We start from the raw sequence: 19,085 nt of genomic DNA, 5'->3' as shown, positions 1-19,085 counted from the left end.
CCTGGCCCTCACAGGGACAGTTCTCTGAGCAGCCACGGTGTCTTTCTGCCTGCCAGGATAACATCTCTTCTTCTATATTAAGTAACTCATTTACTTCTTACTGTAGGCTTAGCTCTAAAGCCGGAACGAGGAAAGATGCAACTGAGGATTCAGCCAGGTCTGTGAGTCCTTTCTGTTCCTTTTTGCACCAGCACCAGAGCAGGACGTGCTGCGGTGCTGTGAACAAAATCTCCTTCAGCATTGGCAGGTCTGGCACTTCAGAGGAAGAAAAATGACAAAGGCCATTTTGTGAGGGTAGCAAAGGCACCTTTTGCTAACTCAGAGGTGTTGCAATAAATAGCACGGCAGGGTCATGTGTTGTTCTTCTGCTGTATTATGAAAAGTGCAGGCTTTGCATTGCTTAAAATAATAAGTAAACTCTGCTTACTGCTTGAGTTCCTCTTGGCTGTGCCCTGCTTCATACCTCTCTGTGGAAAAGTACCCACAAGCAGAGGGATGGGTCCTCTCCTAGGACTGCTGCTCCTGTCAGTTTCTTCACCATTGGTGCTGTGGGCAGGGGAGCTCCCACTTCCTCCGTACATCAGCGCCTGCCTGCAGGAGATGCCAGCCCCTGCTCCTCTGGCATGAGGAACGTGGGTTCTGTTTTGTGCTGGTTTTGTTCTGAGCTCCAAAGCAGAGCCACGAACAGGGCAATAGCACATACTGCAGAGTGATGGTGTTCACAAGTGCTCAAGGACCCTGCTGATGAAGGGTCCTTGCACAGCTGGGTGCACTGATCTTGGCAGCAGGTGAGGTGGTGAGAAAAGCTAAAAGCACCTGATAAGAGGGTGGGAATCCTGTGGCTCCTGTAGCAAGCTGGAGGAGCAGGCTTACTGCAAAGATGGTTGGAGAGAAGAGATTGCACCTTGCCTGGGAATAGCACCTTTCATTTCTCCTTTCCTCATTCTGCCAGAGGCACAGCTCCCGCTTGCTGCAGGCGAGAAGGTGAGGAGGCTTCACCAGGAATAAGGCTGAGATGTGGGAGTGCAGCTAAAGGGCCTAACAACCAAAACACTCCTGGTAGTGGGTTGGGGTGTTTAAGGAAAAACAAAAACTTGTGTGCTGTGTCCTGTACCTAAATATACAGAATGCAACTGTCCTATTTTTTGGTGAGCAAAACCCACCTCCAGTCCCAACCAGCATCTAGCCCCAGCTGCTTGGAGAAAAGGGGTCTGAAGCTATGGTTCCTTTTTCCTCTCCTGGCGTTGTGCTGCTGAGCAAGACCTGGTGAGAAAGCACAGCCGAGCTCACACCAACACGGCCCCGCTGGGTGATGCCAGGTCCAACAAAGGCTCTCCTCTTCCTGGCCCTCCCCATGCCTGTGAGATGAGCTGTGTCCTCCTGCATCAGACAAAGAGCAATGAAACCCGGCCCTGGCTTCCTCCTCTCCTCTCTGATGGGCTTCTCTTATCATAGTTTCTCCCTGCACATAAATACAGAGCAGGTAGGTTTTAATGTGGAACTTATTTTAGATTAAGAGAAACAGTGTAGGCTCCCTGTGCAAGCAGAGTGGGCTTTGTTCTCTATGTAGGGGGAACGTGGGCTCCGAAATGAGGACAGAAAATTCCCAGCCATTCAAAGGTACTCTAGATGGGCAAAATAAGTGTGCTTATCTCATGCACCAAGCTTGGTTGAGGAGGAATTGCAGGATATGCTGCATTCAAAGTATGAAGCCAGCCAGCAGTGAGTGACAAAATGATTTTGTCTGAAGAGGATGTTCTAGCCTCTGTTTCAGCTGATGCTGAAGGAACCAGAAGAGAATGTGCCCACTAAGCCCATGTTCTCCTTTTAGCTGGCAGCTGGCTCCTGGCGGTGACCAGTGGTTGGATTTGGTGGCCGCCCATTACGTAGAATATTTAGCATGATCCAGATCCACAGCGGACTGGGGCAAAAATCTTACTGCCAGTTTTAAGGATAAGAAAGCAATAAGGGATGAGGGGTCTGCAGCTAATCATGCTGAGCACCAGTGTGGGTGTGGGGTTGTAGGTGTTGATACCAGTTGTCCAGCTTGGTCCCTCCAAGGCTGCAGCAGTGTGTGTGAAGGAGGAGTTGCAGTGGATTTATTTTCCCAAGGAGTATGCTGCTTGTTTACAAAGAGAAAAGTTGATGAGAAGTGAAGATGGATGGATGCTGCGTGTTTGCTCTTACAACTGCACTAAATTACTTCAGCCTGTGACTCTTACGTACACTGCTGTGGGGAGTCCTTCCTGCAAGCAGGTGAGGACCCTGGAAGGTGGTGTTTGCTTGGGAAGGCCAGGGACAGAGGATCCTTTTTGATCAGTGACTTCAAAGCCTCTGATCATTTTCCCTGTTCAACCACACACTCATCTCAGCAGGGCTGGAGGGAAATAAGATTTGTCACCAAAGATAGCGTATATTAAGATATAATAAACACAGGGTGGGACCGCAAAAGACATCTTCTCTCCACCTCCCCCAGCCTTCTCCCTCAACTTTACTTTTGTTCCCATTTGGCTACCGGTGAATATCTGCCTGAGGTCGGGATCAGCATCACCCTGGCATGCTGTGCAGAGTGGCAGGGCTGTGGTGCTGCTGCTGGCGGTGGGGAAGCCCACCCTGCTGAGGCTTGTGAGTGCACGGGAGGTGAGATGTGGCCTACAGGAAGCTGCAGCTGCTCATGCGTTTTTCATAGCACTGTATTTCTGTCTAGAAAATATTTCTCATCCAACTCCTAAAGTCTTTCAGACTTGAGCATTTCATGCAGAAAATGCATAGAATTATCCGGAGAACACCCTGGGGTGTTAACCTCTGCTAACCGCACCACAGCCCACCTCATGGGTGGTTTGGGCACGTCCTGCAGGTGCAGAAGTGTGATGTGGGGGGCCTATTGCCCACCAGCACAGGCCCGTCTGGGGTCTGTGGGACAGGCTTAGTCACAATGTGCCCTGTGGGCTCAGGAAAACAGGTAGAGATCCCTCGAACTGTCCTAAGCCTCCATGCTGGCTGTGGGTTTCCCTTCCAAGCTGCTAGCTAGCACCCCTACTCACACATATATTTGTACTTATCTGCACATGCGTGTGTATGCGTAAAGGGATGCTGTGCATTAAATGCATGTGTTGGCATGTAGATAAGCCAGGTCAGACAGCTGTCCTGACAGAAATTTCCTCAACATTTTCCTATCCCAGGCGCAGATAACAGCAGACAGGCCGTGACTTCGGCTCCCCTCCTGGAGCCTATGCACACAGAAACGTGAGGTACACAGAGGCAGGATGTGGAGGAGTGAGTGTTCATCTTTAGCCGAGCTAAAGACAAACCAGATTTTATATTATGGAATCTCCTCTCTCCTTAATCTTCGGAGATTTAGCAAAAAGCTTAAGGTTAAGACAGAATGCTACGGCATCTAATCTTTCCTCTTGTCTGCCACAGATGAGTACATTTTACCTACTCACCACATGGCCAGTTCTAGTGTTACTCTAATCTGTGGCTGGACATACTGGGGAATGGGATCTCTGCCACCTCTTGGGCATTTGCCCACCTCTATTAGTGGTGCAGGACCGACGTGCACCTAAGCAGGCTCTGACCTGGAAGCCTCCATGGTTCGGCAGGGTGTGGGGAGCTGGAAGGCACGGAGCCCCCAGGGGAAGCCCAGCCTCAGCCCTGGGGTGATGGGAGGGAAAGTCTGCTTGTGGGGAGAAGGTGGTGCTCAGTGAAATGGGAATGTCCAAGCGGAGGAGAGTGCTTGATTTCCACAAGGTTAAAAGGCTCCTTTGTATCCTGAGATGTTGTCTTGTGACGGGGTTGTCCAGCTTTCATTAAGGCCAAGGGGACTTGGAGGCCTGGGCTGTGATGGCTGCAGGGACCACGGCTGTGGGAGGGATGCAGAGGAGGCTGGGGCTGCAAGGCAGGCAGCTTTTAAATGCAAATTCCCCTATCTCTGCTCTTGAGAGCCACTTAGTGGGGAGAAGGACCTCTTTTCTTAATTATGGACAATATAGAAATATATGTAATGTCAGATTTGCCCACAGGCACAGAGAAATGCAGGTAGGAAAGGGAGGGAGCTGAGGAGCGGCAGCCAAGTGGAAAATCTGAAGCTTTTTTTTTTTTTTTTATTAGTGCTCCGTTTTCCACGTGGAGCACTGTGGGTTTTTATCTCCTTTGCCTGAGATGAGAGACTGGGAGAGACCTTTGCTTGCAGCTAGCTCTCCCAGGGGAACAGGTTACTTATTCTGCTTTTTATTTGTTTAAATACCTCTGTCCCTTTGCTGAAGCAGCTGGGCTGTAGCTGTTGGGGTGCTATGTGAGAGAAAAGGGCACGGTGCGACCAGCTCGGAAAGCTTCAGCTATCTGACCTGCCTTTCCACCAGCCCAGATCCTTCCCTGGGCCTGGGGAACAGAGCAGCAGCAGAAGGGAGGTGTGCACTAATGGTAGCTGTGGCTGAACCTCCCCGCAGGAGAACCTTGAGAGGAAGGGCTCTGAAGGGATTGCATTTCCCTCTCCTGTCCTTCACTAACGTGGTCTCCTGGGGCCACAGGGGGAGGCTGGGATGGTGGACACCTGATAAACACCCTCAAGCTATAGTCAGTGGCTTTCTCCTCTAAAGAGGGCCGAAGTGACCCACACATAACCCTGGCAGCAAGAGGACAGGGCTTGTTCTGGCCAGCATAAGAGACTGGTGGCCAGAAAGCTGTTTCTAACATGATTTATCCAGTGCTGCTTCAGTGGGGATTTTTTGGCTTTCTGAGAAAATGCAGTTTGCTTTTCTAAGAAAATGAAATGCTGGCAGTTGCTCTGCCTCTCCTACCTCCCCACATTTATGACTCTGTCAGCTGAGCTGAATAGAGACACAGAGAGCTCACCTTTTGTGTTTCTGCGCTAGAAGTAGTAAAAACATTTTTGTTTTTATTTACAGCTGAAGGAAGGTGGTATTTGCTGAGCAGACTCTGGGCAAAGCTTGCACCCTAAGGTGGGAGCTGCTCCTGCATCCCACAGTAGTGCTGCAGGAAGCATCCCATGGTGGGAGGAATGAGGAGAGCATCACCCCCGGCTGCAGGGTGGCCCCTGGCCTTCACAGGTGAGGCACCTGCACTTTACACAGAATGGCTGTTACGGGTAAAGCACAAGCCCCTGCCTCATGTTATTTCTTAGCAAGAATCTGTTTTTGTAGCTGTTTATGTGAGAACTCCACTTGCTCTTTCCTGGTGGCAGCAGCCCTGGATTCCTTATGCTTCAATGTCTAAAGACTTTTGTCACCGATCCCTTCCGTTTCCCTGTCAGAGCCAAGTGGGCTGCCCTTGTGCACACTGAGCACTGCCACAATAGGCTGGCTTATGGGGAGCAGGATCTTTTGCCTTCTGTATATTTCTAGATACATGCTTTTTCCCCCAAGTCGCTTGTGTCACTCCTTTTCTGGCCCAGGCCTAGAGCCTGCTTAGTCCTTTGCAGCCTATTAGGAGCTCCTCCTGAATAATGCTCTCCCTGTAGTACGCTAAATGCATTCAGCCTTCAAACCCTTTTGCCCTCTGAGATTTGGTGTTGGGGGTGTTTTATGGGAGGGCAACAAGGCTGAATTTCAATTATGTTTGCAAGAGGCATCTGAGGGCAGTTGCGGAGAGCCACACTGCACCTTGATGGAATCTTAGCGGTGTTGCTCTCCCAGAAGCAGCAGTAAAGCTGTGGGCTGGCAGTGACAGTCCAGCCACTCGGGTTGCTCCAAGCCCTGGCTGCATTATCTGTCAGGGAGATAATTCCCTGACCTCGTGGTCAGGGGATGAGCACTTTGCTTAGTGATTAAGCCACTGCGCTAGATAACACTCCCTGTTTAATCCCTTCGGTAGCTGCTCCTGGGGAGGGGGCTGCAAAAACGCAGCACCCTGCTGCGGGGGGCCTCAGGAGCTGTGGTAACAGTGTGGGAGCCGTGTCTGTACGTGCCTGTCCCCCTGTGTTAATTTGGTGGCAGATTGGAAAACAACCAGCATATCTAGGGCACTACTTTATCGAGTGATGGAGCCATCTGGTGCAAAAAAACAGAGTTGTCTGAGGGCTTAGGCTTGTCAGAAATCAGGGAGTCCCTCTGTGTATTGATCCTGTCTGCTATCTGCCGTATATAGAAAGGTTTATAATTATTTTTCCTCTGCTCTGTCCTGAATTACTAACTAGTTCTGCTGACTTGGCCCAGAGAGGGGTGAACAAAGCTGTTTCTCCTGAACCTATGCCCAGGGCCAACCTGCCCTTTGTACCCCTGGCACCCAGGCAGTGTCTTGGCTTGTCTGAGCCATAGAAAGCATCAGTGCGTGGATTCATGACCAGGTCTCAGGGTTGTACAAGTCGTTGAGGGTTGAGGCCCAAATCCTCAGTAGTGATCCTTAGGGTCCTGCCCGCAAGTGAAAGCAGAGGGAGAGTTTTGACCAGGCCTGACCCAAGAGGTTTCAGCCTCCCATCCAGCCACCTGTCCCCCTCTTCCTGCTGAGTGTCCCTCTCTTCCCATGCTGGCAGTGCATATTTGAGGGTTATGAAACCCCCCTAGCCTGCCTCTTCCCTTTCAGAAGGACCCTGCCCTCCTTGAACCAGCGCCAGCCTCAGGTTTCCTCTGGCCATGGTGTCACCTCAGCTCGGGCACAGAAAGGTGCTAGGTGTCACCGTGTTGGGCAGCTGACCCTACCGGGAGGAACCCAGCCCCACGGCCTGGTGACTGGATCAAAATGTCTGTACACAAAGCTCTGCTTGGCCCTGGCCTTGGTGGGGGGCTCAGACACCTCTGCCTTCCTGACCAGAGCTGGGCTGGGGGCATGCTGGGGGTCTCTGCCAGCTCCTCGCAGCCTGATGTTAAATTTGGGCCTTAAGCTTAGCCCAGCAGCTTTGTGGAGATTGTTTTTCTTTTCCCTCCTTATGCCCACCACTCATTCAGGACACTTTTTATTTTCTTCTTTTTTTTTTCTTCTTTCTGTATTGGTGTGAGAGCCATCATCTCTGGAGATCTACAGAACAGCTTTCCTGCATTCGTCCCCTCACTCAGCTTTCCTGGTACTCCCTGGTGTTGCAAAACACCTCTCTTCTCTTACCTCTGGTCCTAAGTGCCCTCCGCCGTCATTCCTTCCCCAAGGGTACACAAATTATTGTACAAGAGGACCTGTTTGGCTATGCACATTTCTGTTGCATGAGGCCTATAAGCTGTGTACCTATGATTTGGAGGTTATTTAAATCCCCCACTTTGCCAGTTATCTCTTATCTCTCACATTCAGCAGTTCTTTCCTTTCCTCTTGGGAGGTGCTTTGTTCCTTTGCATTTGTGCCAACAACCTCCCCATGGAAAAGACTTATGTTAACATTATACTCTATAGATCTGATATACTGACTCCCTGGCCAGCCCTGCCTGCTTGCAGGATGCCTTCCTGTACCCAAACGTTGCAGTGTGTTGTCACAGGGAGGGTTCAGACAGAACTGCAAGGTCAGTGAGTACTGTACAGCCTGCGAGTTTATAGAGCGTGGGCATTGGGATGGATGCAAAGGGCCCCTGCAGATTGCAGGAGACTCTGCAGAACTCCCCTGGTAGCTGCATTACAGATTATTTTTTTATGCACTTGGGGAAACACAGGCTGTGACTGAATCATGTGGCATCTGCATTATAGTACAGTGTCTCTGGAGAGGGGGCTCTGCAGGTTCCTTTCCACAGGAAATCTGTTGAGTAGCACAGCACATGCTGAGCAGAGACGTGTAGAGAGGCCAGTAGCTGTAGGTATGAACCTCACTGCCTTCAGGAACCTCCTACTGCCACACTTTTTTCTTTATGGAGCCATAAATAGAATGCATTGGGATACTTCACTGAGCAAGGAGTGGTGAGCAGGTTCTTTGCAATGTTGTAGCAATCACAGAAAACTTCTGCCTTTCTTCTCTGGGCAGTCCCTTCTGCCTAGAAAATATTGGGACTTGCCACATCTAAGAGACATGAGTTGAAGTGACAGCTACCGTACAAAGTGATGTGGAGTGTATGCAGAGCAAATGTAGGATGCCAGGTGCTCTAACTCGCATTGCGTAAAGCACTGAAGGATCCCTCAGTGCACCCACCTGCCTTGTGTTTTCTGAAAGCAGGCAGGTCAGCTCTGACTTTCTGAAGCAATCCTCCCTGGCTCTACTGCATCCTGCACAGCAGGAGGTGAGACATCACAGAGCACTAGCAGAAAAAGTGATGCCGTAACTCGGAGCTGTTAAGAGACTTCTAAAATTCCTGTCATGACAGGCCCCGCAGGCCAGTATAAGCCAACCATGCGTGTTTCAGCAGAGCTCAGGATGAGTTTCAGTGCCCATTAGGAGAAGGTGGAGAACACTGGACCGGTTAGCCCATGCTGGGCTCTGCAGTGCTGTGGTTAAACTAGTGGAGCCTGGGCTGCTCCGTTTGAAACATGATTTCTGGTGCTGCTAGGGTTCTCCCCACCCATGTTACGCTGACTGGGAAAACAACGCAAGGGAAGAAAATTAGCAGCGGTGCTGCTTTTTAAAAATCCCTTTGCATCCCTTTGCCATTCCACAACATCCTTGTTCTTCTGCAGGTTCTCAGTCTATGCCAGCCAAAGATCCAAAGCCCAGATTCAGACAGCATCTGTAATTGGCGAGGGCTGCAGAAACCCACCGGTGAGAGCAAAGTGTTGCTCCTCTGCTGGGCTGGCTTCGTGTCAGAGCTGGGCTGAGTCCTGCCAGGACAGTAGTGTAGTGACCCCTCCGCAGTGAAAATGCTGCCCTTCTGTTCAAGGAGCTCATCTTGTGCTTCTTTAATCTCACCTTTTCCTTGAAGTCTGAGGAAACAGCCGGTACTGGGAGTGAGCAGGAGACAGGTACACAGGCAGCAAAGCTGTGAACAGAGCAGACCCCCTCCTGGGGTCGAACACAATGTGTGCTGCCTGGCACTTAACAAAGCTCTCATAATGTTCAGGGTTTTTCAGGTCGGAAAGGAAAATGTCTTTCCGCTTTACCTGCACATTTGTGTTTTAAGCTCCCTTCCTCGTTTATCTTCCCATCTTTCATAAATCATTAGATAACTGTTAAAAATAGCACAGCTTACTTGGGAGGTGATTAAAAATGAGAAGACTTTATCCCATCACCCTCCTAAAACCCCAAACATTCCCAACAGCATCTGACAGAGAGCCAAACCTCTTATTTATTCCCCACTGTTTAGCTTGCTGTCTGACAAGGTGTCTCTGTGCCAGCTGCCCTGAGCTGCTCGAGCAAACACTGCTTTCTGCAAACATCCAGGAATGCCGCACGCAGATGGGTATCGATGGGCTCTCCTCTGTGCCTAAAAATACCAGTGCCTGTGTGACCCTACCGTCCCATTGCCTGGGTACGATTCAGGCAGGAGGAAATTTCCAGTGGGCTCTTGGAGGCATAGCTTATCCTAACACACTGTGATTGACATAAATAATAGAAAGGATAATGTATCTAGGCTGCATTTGTTCCTGGAGTAGCTCTAGCGAAGTAACTAGTGAGGTGAAGTTGTGACTTTGTTGGGCTGGAGGAAATAGTGTTACTGCGTGTTGTCATATCTACAGAGGTGATTCTAGTCAGCCGGGATGGTTCAAGGATTCTCAGCCACACCATTCGTATTCAGGCCCCCTGTTTGAAAGCATAAAGAGATATTTTACAGGCCCTTCAAGTGCTTCAAGGTCAGCGGCTAGAAGTGGAGGCTGGCATCTTAAGACCTCCATCCTCCGTGCAGCTCCAGCTGGAGAGCAGCAAACGGAGGAGCTGCTGCAGCAGAGGCTCAGGGACAGCCTCTCCTTGCAGCAGGAAGGTTAATTAGGGCGCTGCTGGGGGAGCAGGGAGGATGTGAGAGCTTCAGCTGAGTGCCAGCATGGCCCGGGGCCAGGCACATTCGTTCTTTCTGCTTCAGTTTTCCTGTACTCAGACCGGGCAATAACTTGTTTACCTCACAGTCAGGTCCCGGGGTTGGACACAGGGAGCTGCGTAAAGCATGTAAGTACAAAATTGCACTGGCGGTTTGATTTTGTAATACAGGATATTTCTTACTGCCAGTGCGATTTTGTAATGTGGGAGATTTCTTGCTGAGTGGCAGGGGTGTAGGTTAGGTGATGAATGCAAAGTTGCAAGAGGAGGATTTGGGTCCTTTTACTGTTTCTTTTACTGAATCTTACTGTAACAAGGTTGTTTCACAGCAAAAGCCATGCCAAAATGAACGAGCTAAGGACAAAGGAACCAGACCTAGAACTGATTTTTTTTTTTTTTTAATGTCCTAGCATTAACGGGCGTATGGGATATGGAGCATATCCCCGTATGAAGGCTCTGAATGCTAGCTTCCCACTGAATGCTGGCTGCTGTACATAAATGGATAATGTGTTTCCAGGTATCTTGTATTGTGATTTAGCTTTTTTTTTTTTTTTTTTTTTTTTTTTTTTTTTTTATTTCTCTTCACAGTATTTTCCCATCAGAGCACCATCCAGTAACATCTCACCACAAAGAGGGGCAGAGCTGCCTCCTGCCTAGAAGCAGAAGCATTCTGATTTTCTCACCGTGTCTCAGCACTGGCTGTTTACAGCGTGTGCTACTTGCTTGCAGAGGGCTTGTGGGGCTGCGCTCCCATGGTAAGTTGTACCAGGGCTCCATTGGCTCACCTTAAAACAAGCCTGGACTGTGCTGCAAAGCAAACATCATGCGGCTCATTTCCAGAGGGACTGGGACTTCCCGTTCTTTGCCCGTGACAGTTTTCTTTCTCAACTATGACAGCTAAGACCAAACCCAACAAACTTAATTCCCTGGGACCTTGACCCAGCAAGGTATTAACAAGCTTACACTTGCATGCTTTGAATGAAGGTGATGTGATTTGAGAGCAGGCGGATCCCCCCCCAGAGCACCTTTGCTCTCCTAGGCGTGATGTCTGCTCTCCTGGACAACTGCACAGTCCCAGGCCTGCAAAGCAGAACCACAACCCGTAGCCACAACCTGCATCCAACTAGTTTTGTGGCTTGTCCCTATACCTCCCTGCACCTGCTTTAAGAAAAAGAAAAAAAAAAAAAAAAAAGACTTGCAAAATATCATTCTAACCATTACGTATTAACCACCAAAGGAAGAAGACCCACAGATGAAAGCAAATCCTTTCTTATGGCGTAATAGCTGGTGGTGATGAGAAGCCGTTCTCAGGTAGGATGTGGTCAGCCTGGCTCTCTCTGAGGTCAGTAAAGAAGCAGGAAGTGTCACTTCTCTGAAGCAGTCACCTCTGATAATGGCTACTAGTGGTGGCTCTGGGGCCTTTCTTAGAAGAACCTCTGGAAAACTAGTAGTTGATGGACTTTGTGTTGCAAAGTCTGCACTCCCCACATCTCCCTGTCCAGGCTTGGCTTAGTAAAGACACACACACTGAAAAAGTCTCCTCTCAGACCTGTGCATATTGCATATTCAGCATCAGTTTGGTGAACAAAATTTCCCCAGTGTCAAGAGAAATCTTAGCACAGAATGAGTTTAGAGCTTCCTAAGCACCATAAGAGAACCACAGTAGGTAGCCAAGGTGAGAAATCTCATCCTCACATCTCTCTTACTCATGCTGTGAAAGTGTTTATGATAAACTTGGTTAAAATACTTTGTGAAATATTAACTAGTGGGGATGCAGCTGCTCCTCCTAATAGCTTTTGAATGTGTGTGCCAAATTCAGCATTGACAGAGAGTTCATGGTTTAGTGATGAATGTTGTGTGAAGAGGCAGCGTGCAGAAGAGACAGACTTTTAGGGCTCTCATGGGCACTGAAGGGCTCCAGCTTTACTCCAGGTGCTGTTAAAAACTAGATAATTCACGTAAATGACATAGTCAACAAAGACTCAAAGTGTGTGAAAGCTTCATTTGGAGTTCGTGCTACAGGAACTGCCCTTCAGTCAGTGGCTCTCCTCATGTGTGAGTTCTCTGATGTCCAATACAAGCAGCTTCAGTTTCGCTGAAGCCAGTCACTGGGCACCAGACCAAGAAAACCAGGCTGCACAGTTCTGGGACCTCTGAAATTACTTGCCTTATTCTGTGATGGATGAGAGTGTGGCAGTCTCTTCTTTCCCATGATTATGTGCCTGATCATCTTGTCGCATTGTGCAAAAGGTAAAACTCCCATCATTATATAATGAAAATGAATCTCAGGACTTGATCCTGTAATTCTTTTTTGAACATTGAAATGATAATGAAGTCTTTCTCCCTAATGTTTCAATACCTCAACTTCAGAAACCCCTCAAAGTGATTTCTAGCAGGTCACATCCTAGCAGGAGGAGTTCCAGTCTAGTCTAGTACTAATGGGTACAGTGCTTTTCAAGTGGAGTTACAGGGGTGGGTGTGTGCATCAGTGTTTGGCTTCAGATTTAAAAGTTTAGTAGCATTTGGACCTAGATTTTGGCTTGTCCCACTAGATCCATGGGATCCAACATGAAATCTGGAGCAAGGCTTTCAAGTGCTCAGGAAGTGACACCTGGGAATTTGATGCTAGCTAGATCTAAGATGTGCCACTGGTCACAGAAATGTGCCAGTAAATGGCCTTTGTTGCTTTTTAGTGCAGGTATTTCAAGGTCTAGTGGTCACTTTGCAGCAGGCATGCACATGGTCTAGAAGCAAGTTCTTTATTATAACCTCATGATTATAATAGACCAATAGCCTAAAATGTGTCTTCTAATCCCAGGAGAAGCCCAACCTAAGTTAACTTTCTGCAGAACCTGACCAAATGTCATCAGCTGCTCCTGTGCTCTGTGTAAGCTGTGATCTATTTTGGAGCAGTCAGATAACATGTTTCTTGCTTTCATTTTTAGTTCTCTCTGGCTTGCAGCTCAATATCAAGCCTCATTTAAAAATGCCATTCTTTTTGTATGCATACCAGGGCTTAATTTCAATTTCCACAGAAACCCGGCAGTTAAACTCCTTCTCAAATAAACAAAGCATAAGCAGACCCAAGAAATACCTCTCATGCCTCCACCCAACTAGCTGACTTCATTTTCCATGTCACAAGTTTAAGTAACTAAAAACTCCGCTGACTTTCACAGGTTTTGGACTGGAACCACTACAGAAATAAAGAAGTCCATACACAGATTAATGTCTTTTGAAAAAAAATATTTTTTTCCGTAGATTGCACATTCAAAACTTGAGCTGCACACTGCACAGTATAGAAACAGCAGTTAGCCAATCCAATTACCACCATGTAGATGGGTTTTGATTAGTTTGGCTGTAGCCCCAAGGTGTCAAACTCATTTGGAAGCATAGACCCGAGGTGTAATTACAGTCAGTGGCCAAGGCGTCTCTCCTGGGCTGTAAAAACGTTCTCAGTCTGCCCTGGAAATACCATGTCAGAGGGCAGAATGCAGTGGACTTTCAGGGAAAAAATACTGTTTTACTGTTCCAGTTAGTGGCCGTGGCTGCTCATTTGCTTATCAAATTATGCATTAAATTTAAGTTATGCCTTCTTTACAGTTCCCATCTTTCCCCTTAGCTCTCTGCTGAATGGATCAAGCAGTGAACTTCAAGCACAATGCGATGAAGCAGGGAGCACAGGCCTTTGCATCAGCGCTGGCAGGCTTTCTCTGCAGCCCTAAAGGCTACAAACGAAATGAAATCTTGGCTACACAGAAGTTAGTGCAAGTTTTATCCCAACTCCAATGCTGCCAGGGAGAGGGAGAGATTTTATGCAGGATGTAGTTGGGCCACTGGGCATCTCTTTTCCAGGTCTTCGATGCTACAAGGACATAGGTGGAGCACTGCAGTACAAACAACACATGCACACAACTGTATTTTCATGAAGGACCCTGTCTGGTGTTACCGTAGGACAGCAGGACTGCTTCCACTGTTCAAACTGACTGTAGTTTTGAGGACGAGGGTGCAGTGACAGGCTCCTAGCTGGAAAGAGTAACGCTGCTGTCCTTCCCAGAGTTGTGCATGTTTTTAAGTTTTGTTGTTAATTGGTGCTTTTTGCCAACAGGCATACTTTAATAACAGCTCGAACAAACAAATAAATAAATAAAACAGTATCTTGTGCTTTGTTAGCGTCTTTCGTCCAGAGTCTTAGAAGCGTTTTGCCAAGCCAAGTGTTACTATTTCCTGCGAGTCACAGCAGTCCCCAGAGCCTGACTCTGCTTCCTTTTATATCAATAGGAGCAGGGCCAGCCCTCAAGGACTTGCCTGGTGTAACACAGTGAGCTGACGACAGACTGAGCAAACGTAACTCAGGTGCCCTAATTTCTACTTTTCATGCTGCCTGCCCTCAACAGCACCAGTTGCTCTGTGATTCAAAGAGAGCAAGTTCCATCAAAATGAAAGAGATCCCTACTTGCTTCATTCCCATTGCTGCTTTTATGATGTCTCCATCCTTGCAGGGCACCAGGGTGTGCTTGGTTTACTGCTGTTGCTGCTGGTCATTTAACACCTTCTTAAAGCCTTCTGAGAGGTAAGTGATCTATGCATGCAGAACCGCATGCCTGTGTCATATGTCAACCTTCTTCGGGTTTTCTCATCCCCTGCGTTGTATGTCAGAGACATCTGCAAGTAAATGAGAACCTGGCTCTTCGTGCTGCTTCTCCCCCTTGCCCTGGGTTTGATACCGTCACTACAACAACCCAGCACGGCATCACGGATGGTGGAGCACGGTGCTGGCAGTACCCAGGGCCAGAAAAAAAGCAGCAGAAAGTGCCTGGTTTGGATGTGTGCTTGTAACTGCAACCCAGCAGAGTGAATGTGGAAAACTGGAACAGAACACTGACTTGAACGCTGTCCATGGGGCGTAGGTAGGCTTTTCACATTTCCAATACATTAATGTCAGAAGGACTCCTTTCCCTATAAATGGGATTGAGTTACAGTTGTAAAAATACCATGATCCTCATCTAAGAGGATCCGTAACGTACACTATTTTGTGCATTGACTCCTTCATGTGCCCTAAAATAAGCATATAACTGTTAGCACCAGTGGACAGATAAAAGCTGCCCTGCCCAGTAGACAATGATAAGAGCTGGGGGAACATTTTAAGCCACTCATGCAACCCTTAGGCTGGAAGAGACCTCTGGAGCACACCTTGTCCAGCCTCCTGCTCAAAGCAGACTGAACTGGATAAGGCTGCTCAGGGTCTCGCTGAGTTTTGAGAATTTTGAGTTTTTTTCTCCAATTATGGAGATTCCTCAGCCCCTCTATGCAATCTGTCCACAGATTTCCATTTTACAATGATCTGCAAGGCCAGCTTCCACAGATTTGTTAATTTTTATATCTTAATGAACAAATGGGTTGTGCATGTCAGATTGTTGATTGCCTACAAACTTCCTCCTCGAAAGAGGAACTTCTACAGACCTTTAAAAGAGATGCTTGGAAATGAGGGGTGAGGATACTGGGGAGGGGCCACAGTTGCACACAGCAGAAGTGCAACTGTGGTGTTTGTAAACACCTTTAACAGTTTCTGCCCAGCTCTGATCACAATGTCTACTCACAAGGTGTTATGAAGTCTTGACCCATGCTTTCTTCCCCCCATGTCTGATATCAGCAGCAGGTGAGGCATGTCCAGGGACACATGGACCTCTCCAATACAGCCGTCTGTGCCTTCATGGCTGTGCAGTGGCTTTGAAAATGCAATCCCGTACCTTGAATCAGCTGAATGTCACTTGAACCAGAATCAGCTGGGCTGGTTTTGGTTCTTTGTCAGTAGGCTCTAATGGTAGCCCATACGTAGTCTCTATTGTCTGTTTTTGCAACTAAAAATAGTGCAGCTGTTGTCAGCTCCAGTTAAGACAATCAGTAACTCACAGGTTTCACACAAACTTCTTCTGCAGCCCTCTGGGAAAACGTGTGCTTGTGGGGTGGAGGATGCAAAAGCTCTTTTCCCCCTCTGTACAGATGATGGAGGTGGGTCCTTAAAACATGCCCAGAACAAAAACATGTTTAAAAAAGTATGTGAAATAGCTGCCACGTTTTTGTGCGGTACCCTGCTCCTCCTAAATAACAAATTATTATTATTATTTTTTTTGAAGTGTTAATGCAGAGGAGCTTTCTGATGCATTATGATGGACAATTGGTAACATATCCCTACTCATCCACGAAAAGATCTTTCACTTCTTATCCAGGCTGGCATGCAGTTCTGCTTCAAAGGCCATCTTGTCAAAGGTGCGCATGTTAGTCTCCTCCCGCACCTTTTCCCGGACGTGGAAGGATGCCCGAGCTACAGACCTGGCATTTTCTAAGACTGTCTTCCTCTCCTTGAAGATCTGCTCGCTCCTCTCCAGTTTCCTCTCTATAGAAAGGAGGATCTCCCGGCGCCGTAAGTCCTCATACTGTTCCACCTTTTGCTTGTTCATCTTCTGCACTTTCTCCTTTTCCAGACGGCTCAAGACCACCTTGCGGGCTTTTTCCTGGACCACCTCTTCAGCCACCTGGGCAGCATGCTGGAGCTTCCTCTCTGTCTCTTTCGCCAGAGCCTGCAAGTGCTCCTTCTGCTCTCTTTCCTTCTTCTCTGCTGCCAGCTTGGCTCTCTGGATCTGCATGTCCTCCCGCCTGGCCTTCTCCCTCAGCTCCTGGTTCCTCTTCTCCATTAGCTGCTCGTAGTTCTCCTGAGCCTTGGTCAAACTCATCTCCAGGGAGGCCTTCAGCATTTCCTTCTCTTCTGCCTCTTGCTTGGCCAGTTCCTTGAGCAAGGCCTCGTGCTTCAGTTTCTCTGCCTGGCTGAGCTGCTTCCTTTCCTTCTGCAGCTGCGCTTCCTTCCTCAGCCTCTTCTGTGCGGCCGTGGACAGCTTCTCTTGCAGGAGCTGCTCCTCCCGCTCCCGGTGCTCCTTCTTGCCCTCCTCCTTCGCCTTCAGATTGTGCTCTTGGTGGAGCTTCTTCTGCTTGTCCTCCTGGATGGCCTTCTCCAGCTTCTCCCTCCGCAGCCGCTCCTGCTTCTCCGCTTGCTCCCGCCACCTCTCCTCGCACACCTGCCGCTGCTTCTGCTTCAGCAGGGCGGCCTCCTGCTGCTCCTGGCTCAGCTTCCCCCGCCGCTTCTCCACCTGGCTCTCCCACATCCTCTGGCCCTGCAGGAGGGCCTTCTGCTTCTCCTTCTCCTCCTGCTCCTTCCGCTGCTCTGCCAGGCGCCGCTGGCTGTCCCACTGCAGGTGGGCCGCCTGCCGCTGCTCCCGCAGGAGGCTGGCCTCCTGGTGCTTGGCGATCATCAGTGCCGCGATCTTCTTGTCCCTCTCGGGCACCTCCGAGAGACCCTTCCTCCTCTTCACCTCCTTCACGATTCTCTCCACCCTCTGGGCCGTCTGCGGCGAGTGGCTGAGGTCGCCCAGGCTGAAGCTGCGCCCCAGCAGCGAGCCATCGGCCACGCGGCCCCGTCCGCGCCCCTTGCCCCCATGTCCCCTCAGGCTCTCCCCGCTGTAGGAGGACGAGGCCCCCGACTCTGAGGAGGTCTTGCCCCAGCTGCCCTCCCGGCGCTTCTGCAGCGAGTCCAGCGAGTGGCTCTTGGCCTTGGCACCTCCTGACGCCCCAGCCTTCCCCTTGGGACTGGGTCCACTGGTGGCGGCAGTGGTGGTGGTGGAGGTGGCAGCCCGGGGGGCGAGACGAGCAGCGGGCGAGGGCGGCAGGCTGCCGAGGGGTGCGAGGATGCGCCGCTTCTCCTCACGGATGATCCTCTCCCGTTCCTCCCGGCACTGCTGCAGCTTGCGGCGGCGCTCCCGCTCGTAGGCCTCGTAGAGGCCGGCGGCCACCCGCATGGAGCGCCCGGGGGCCTCCCGCAGCAGCTCCCCCAGCGCCCGCGGCAGCAGCTCCACCGGCCGCACGGCGCAGCGGGCGCAGGCCTCCAGCGAGCGCGGGCTGGTCAGCACGTACCGGCTGCCCTCCGCCGCCGCACAGTCGAAGTTGTACAGGTCCAGGTGCAGCAGTGGGGACTGCTCCCCAGGACGGGACGCCTCCCCGGGGGCTGCTGCTGCTGCTGCTGCCCCACCAGGTGCAGGGCATGGCTGCGGAGGGGGCTCCGCTGGTGGCTCCACCATGGCTGCGCCTGCGAGGGAGAAAGCGGTGGCGGTGAGCCCGCGGTCCCCTTTGTCCCCCCGCCATGGCGCCAGGGATGGGGAAGGGCACGGGGATGGGGACGGTGAGCGGAGTGGGGATGCTGCGGTGTGCGGGGGTGTCTGGGAGCCATGCAGGGGGGTGGCTGCAGCACATGGGCTGGGGGTGCTGGGGGTCTCAGGTGCATGCAGTGATCGGGACCCCACACCCCACCCCACCCCATTGGGCTCCCGTGGGCTGCATGGTGAGGGGCTGGGCTGCGGGCAGGGCACTTTGTTCGGGGCAGGGGGAGGCTGAGCTGCGGGTGGGGGTGCCGGGGGGTGCCCGGGCTGCTGCTGGGGGGCTGCGGGGGGACCCCGCGGCGCAGGACGGAGCCCCCCGGGCTGGGTGCGGCACTCACCGGGCTTTGTCTCGGCGGCGGCGGGGATCAGGTGGCTGGTGATGGTGATGGTGATGATGATGGTGGTGGTGGTGGTGGTGGTGGTGGTGGTGGTGGTGGTGGTGGTGGTGGTGGCTCCTCCATGGCAGCCGCGGGGCGGCGGCGGGCCCGGTGGCCGCCCCGCACTGCCCGCCGCAGCCCCGCCGAGCCGCGCTCCCGCACGGGGGCGGGCACCTGGGGGACCCGCCCCGGGGGGACCCGCCCCGAAGCCCCCGCGCTGCGCTGGGGCCGGCCGGGGGTGTCCCCTGGCGGCCCCCACACGCCCCGCAGGGCTCGTCCTTCGGGCGCCCTCCGGCTGTGCCCCCCGCTTTGCTGCCGGTGTGAGCAAGGGCAAGGGGGTGCCAGCAGGAGGGGGGCAGCGCGGGGCTACAGATGGCGAACGGGGCCCCCAGGGATGAAGGTGCCCGCCTTGGGGCACTTAGGGGATTTGTGTCAGGGCTGGGGTGGAGAGTGCAGAGCTCAGATTTCGGCGCACAGCGGTTTGCAGGCACGACCCCCTGCCCTGTAGTGCTAACGCAAGATGCTGCTCGCTGCTGGGATGCGCCAGGACCGAGGCGGAGGGCACTCGAGCGGTGCTGGAGGCAGCGCAGCACCCACTTGGAACAGGCTCCTCACAGTTATCTCAGACCTGCTCTGCCTACAGGCATCCGGGGCTCAGCAGAGGTAGAAGTAC

The 19,085-nt window shown here is 51.2% G+C and overlaps 1 protein-coding gene and 1 long non-coding RNA gene across 2 annotated transcripts; one reads left to right on the top strand and one right to left on the bottom strand.

Moving 5' to 3' along the window:
• Positions 1 to 829: 829 nt before the first annotated feature.
• On the top strand, positions 830 to 13,950 carry LOC113843896 (uncharacterized). Its single transcript, XR_003497814.3, has 5 exons — positions 830 to 984; positions 4,908 to 5,069; positions 10,420 to 10,586; positions 11,069 to 11,142; positions 13,008 to 13,950. It is a non-coding gene; the product is annotated as an uncharacterized lncRNA (long non-coding RNA).
• Positions 13,058 to 18,505, bottom strand: CCDC177 (coiled-coil domain containing 177). The gene is made up of 2 exons (XM_038180396.2): positions 18,374 to 18,505; positions 13,058 to 17,965 (listed from the first exon to the last, which is right to left on the bottom strand). Exon 2 carries the CDS (start codon positions 17,955 to 17,957, stop codon positions 16,044 to 16,046), a length of 1,914 nt encoding a protein of 637 aa, XP_038036324.2. The 5' UTR covers positions 17,958 to 17,965; positions 18,374 to 18,505; the 3' UTR covers positions 13,058 to 16,043.
• Between the last annotated feature and the right edge of the window lie 580 nt (positions 18,506 to 19,085).

The sequence above is a fragment of the Anas platyrhynchos genome, chromosome 5, assembly GCF_047663525.1.
Source record: "Anas platyrhynchos isolate ZD024472 breed Pekin duck chromosome 5, IASCAAS_PekinDuck_T2T, whole genome shotgun sequence".
Classification (NCBI taxonomy): Eukaryota; Metazoa; Chordata; class Aves; order Anseriformes; family Anatidae; genus Anas; species Anas platyrhynchos.
Note: the sequence above shows the minus strand (reverse complement) of the source record. Positions and strands in the feature narration are given on the sequence as shown.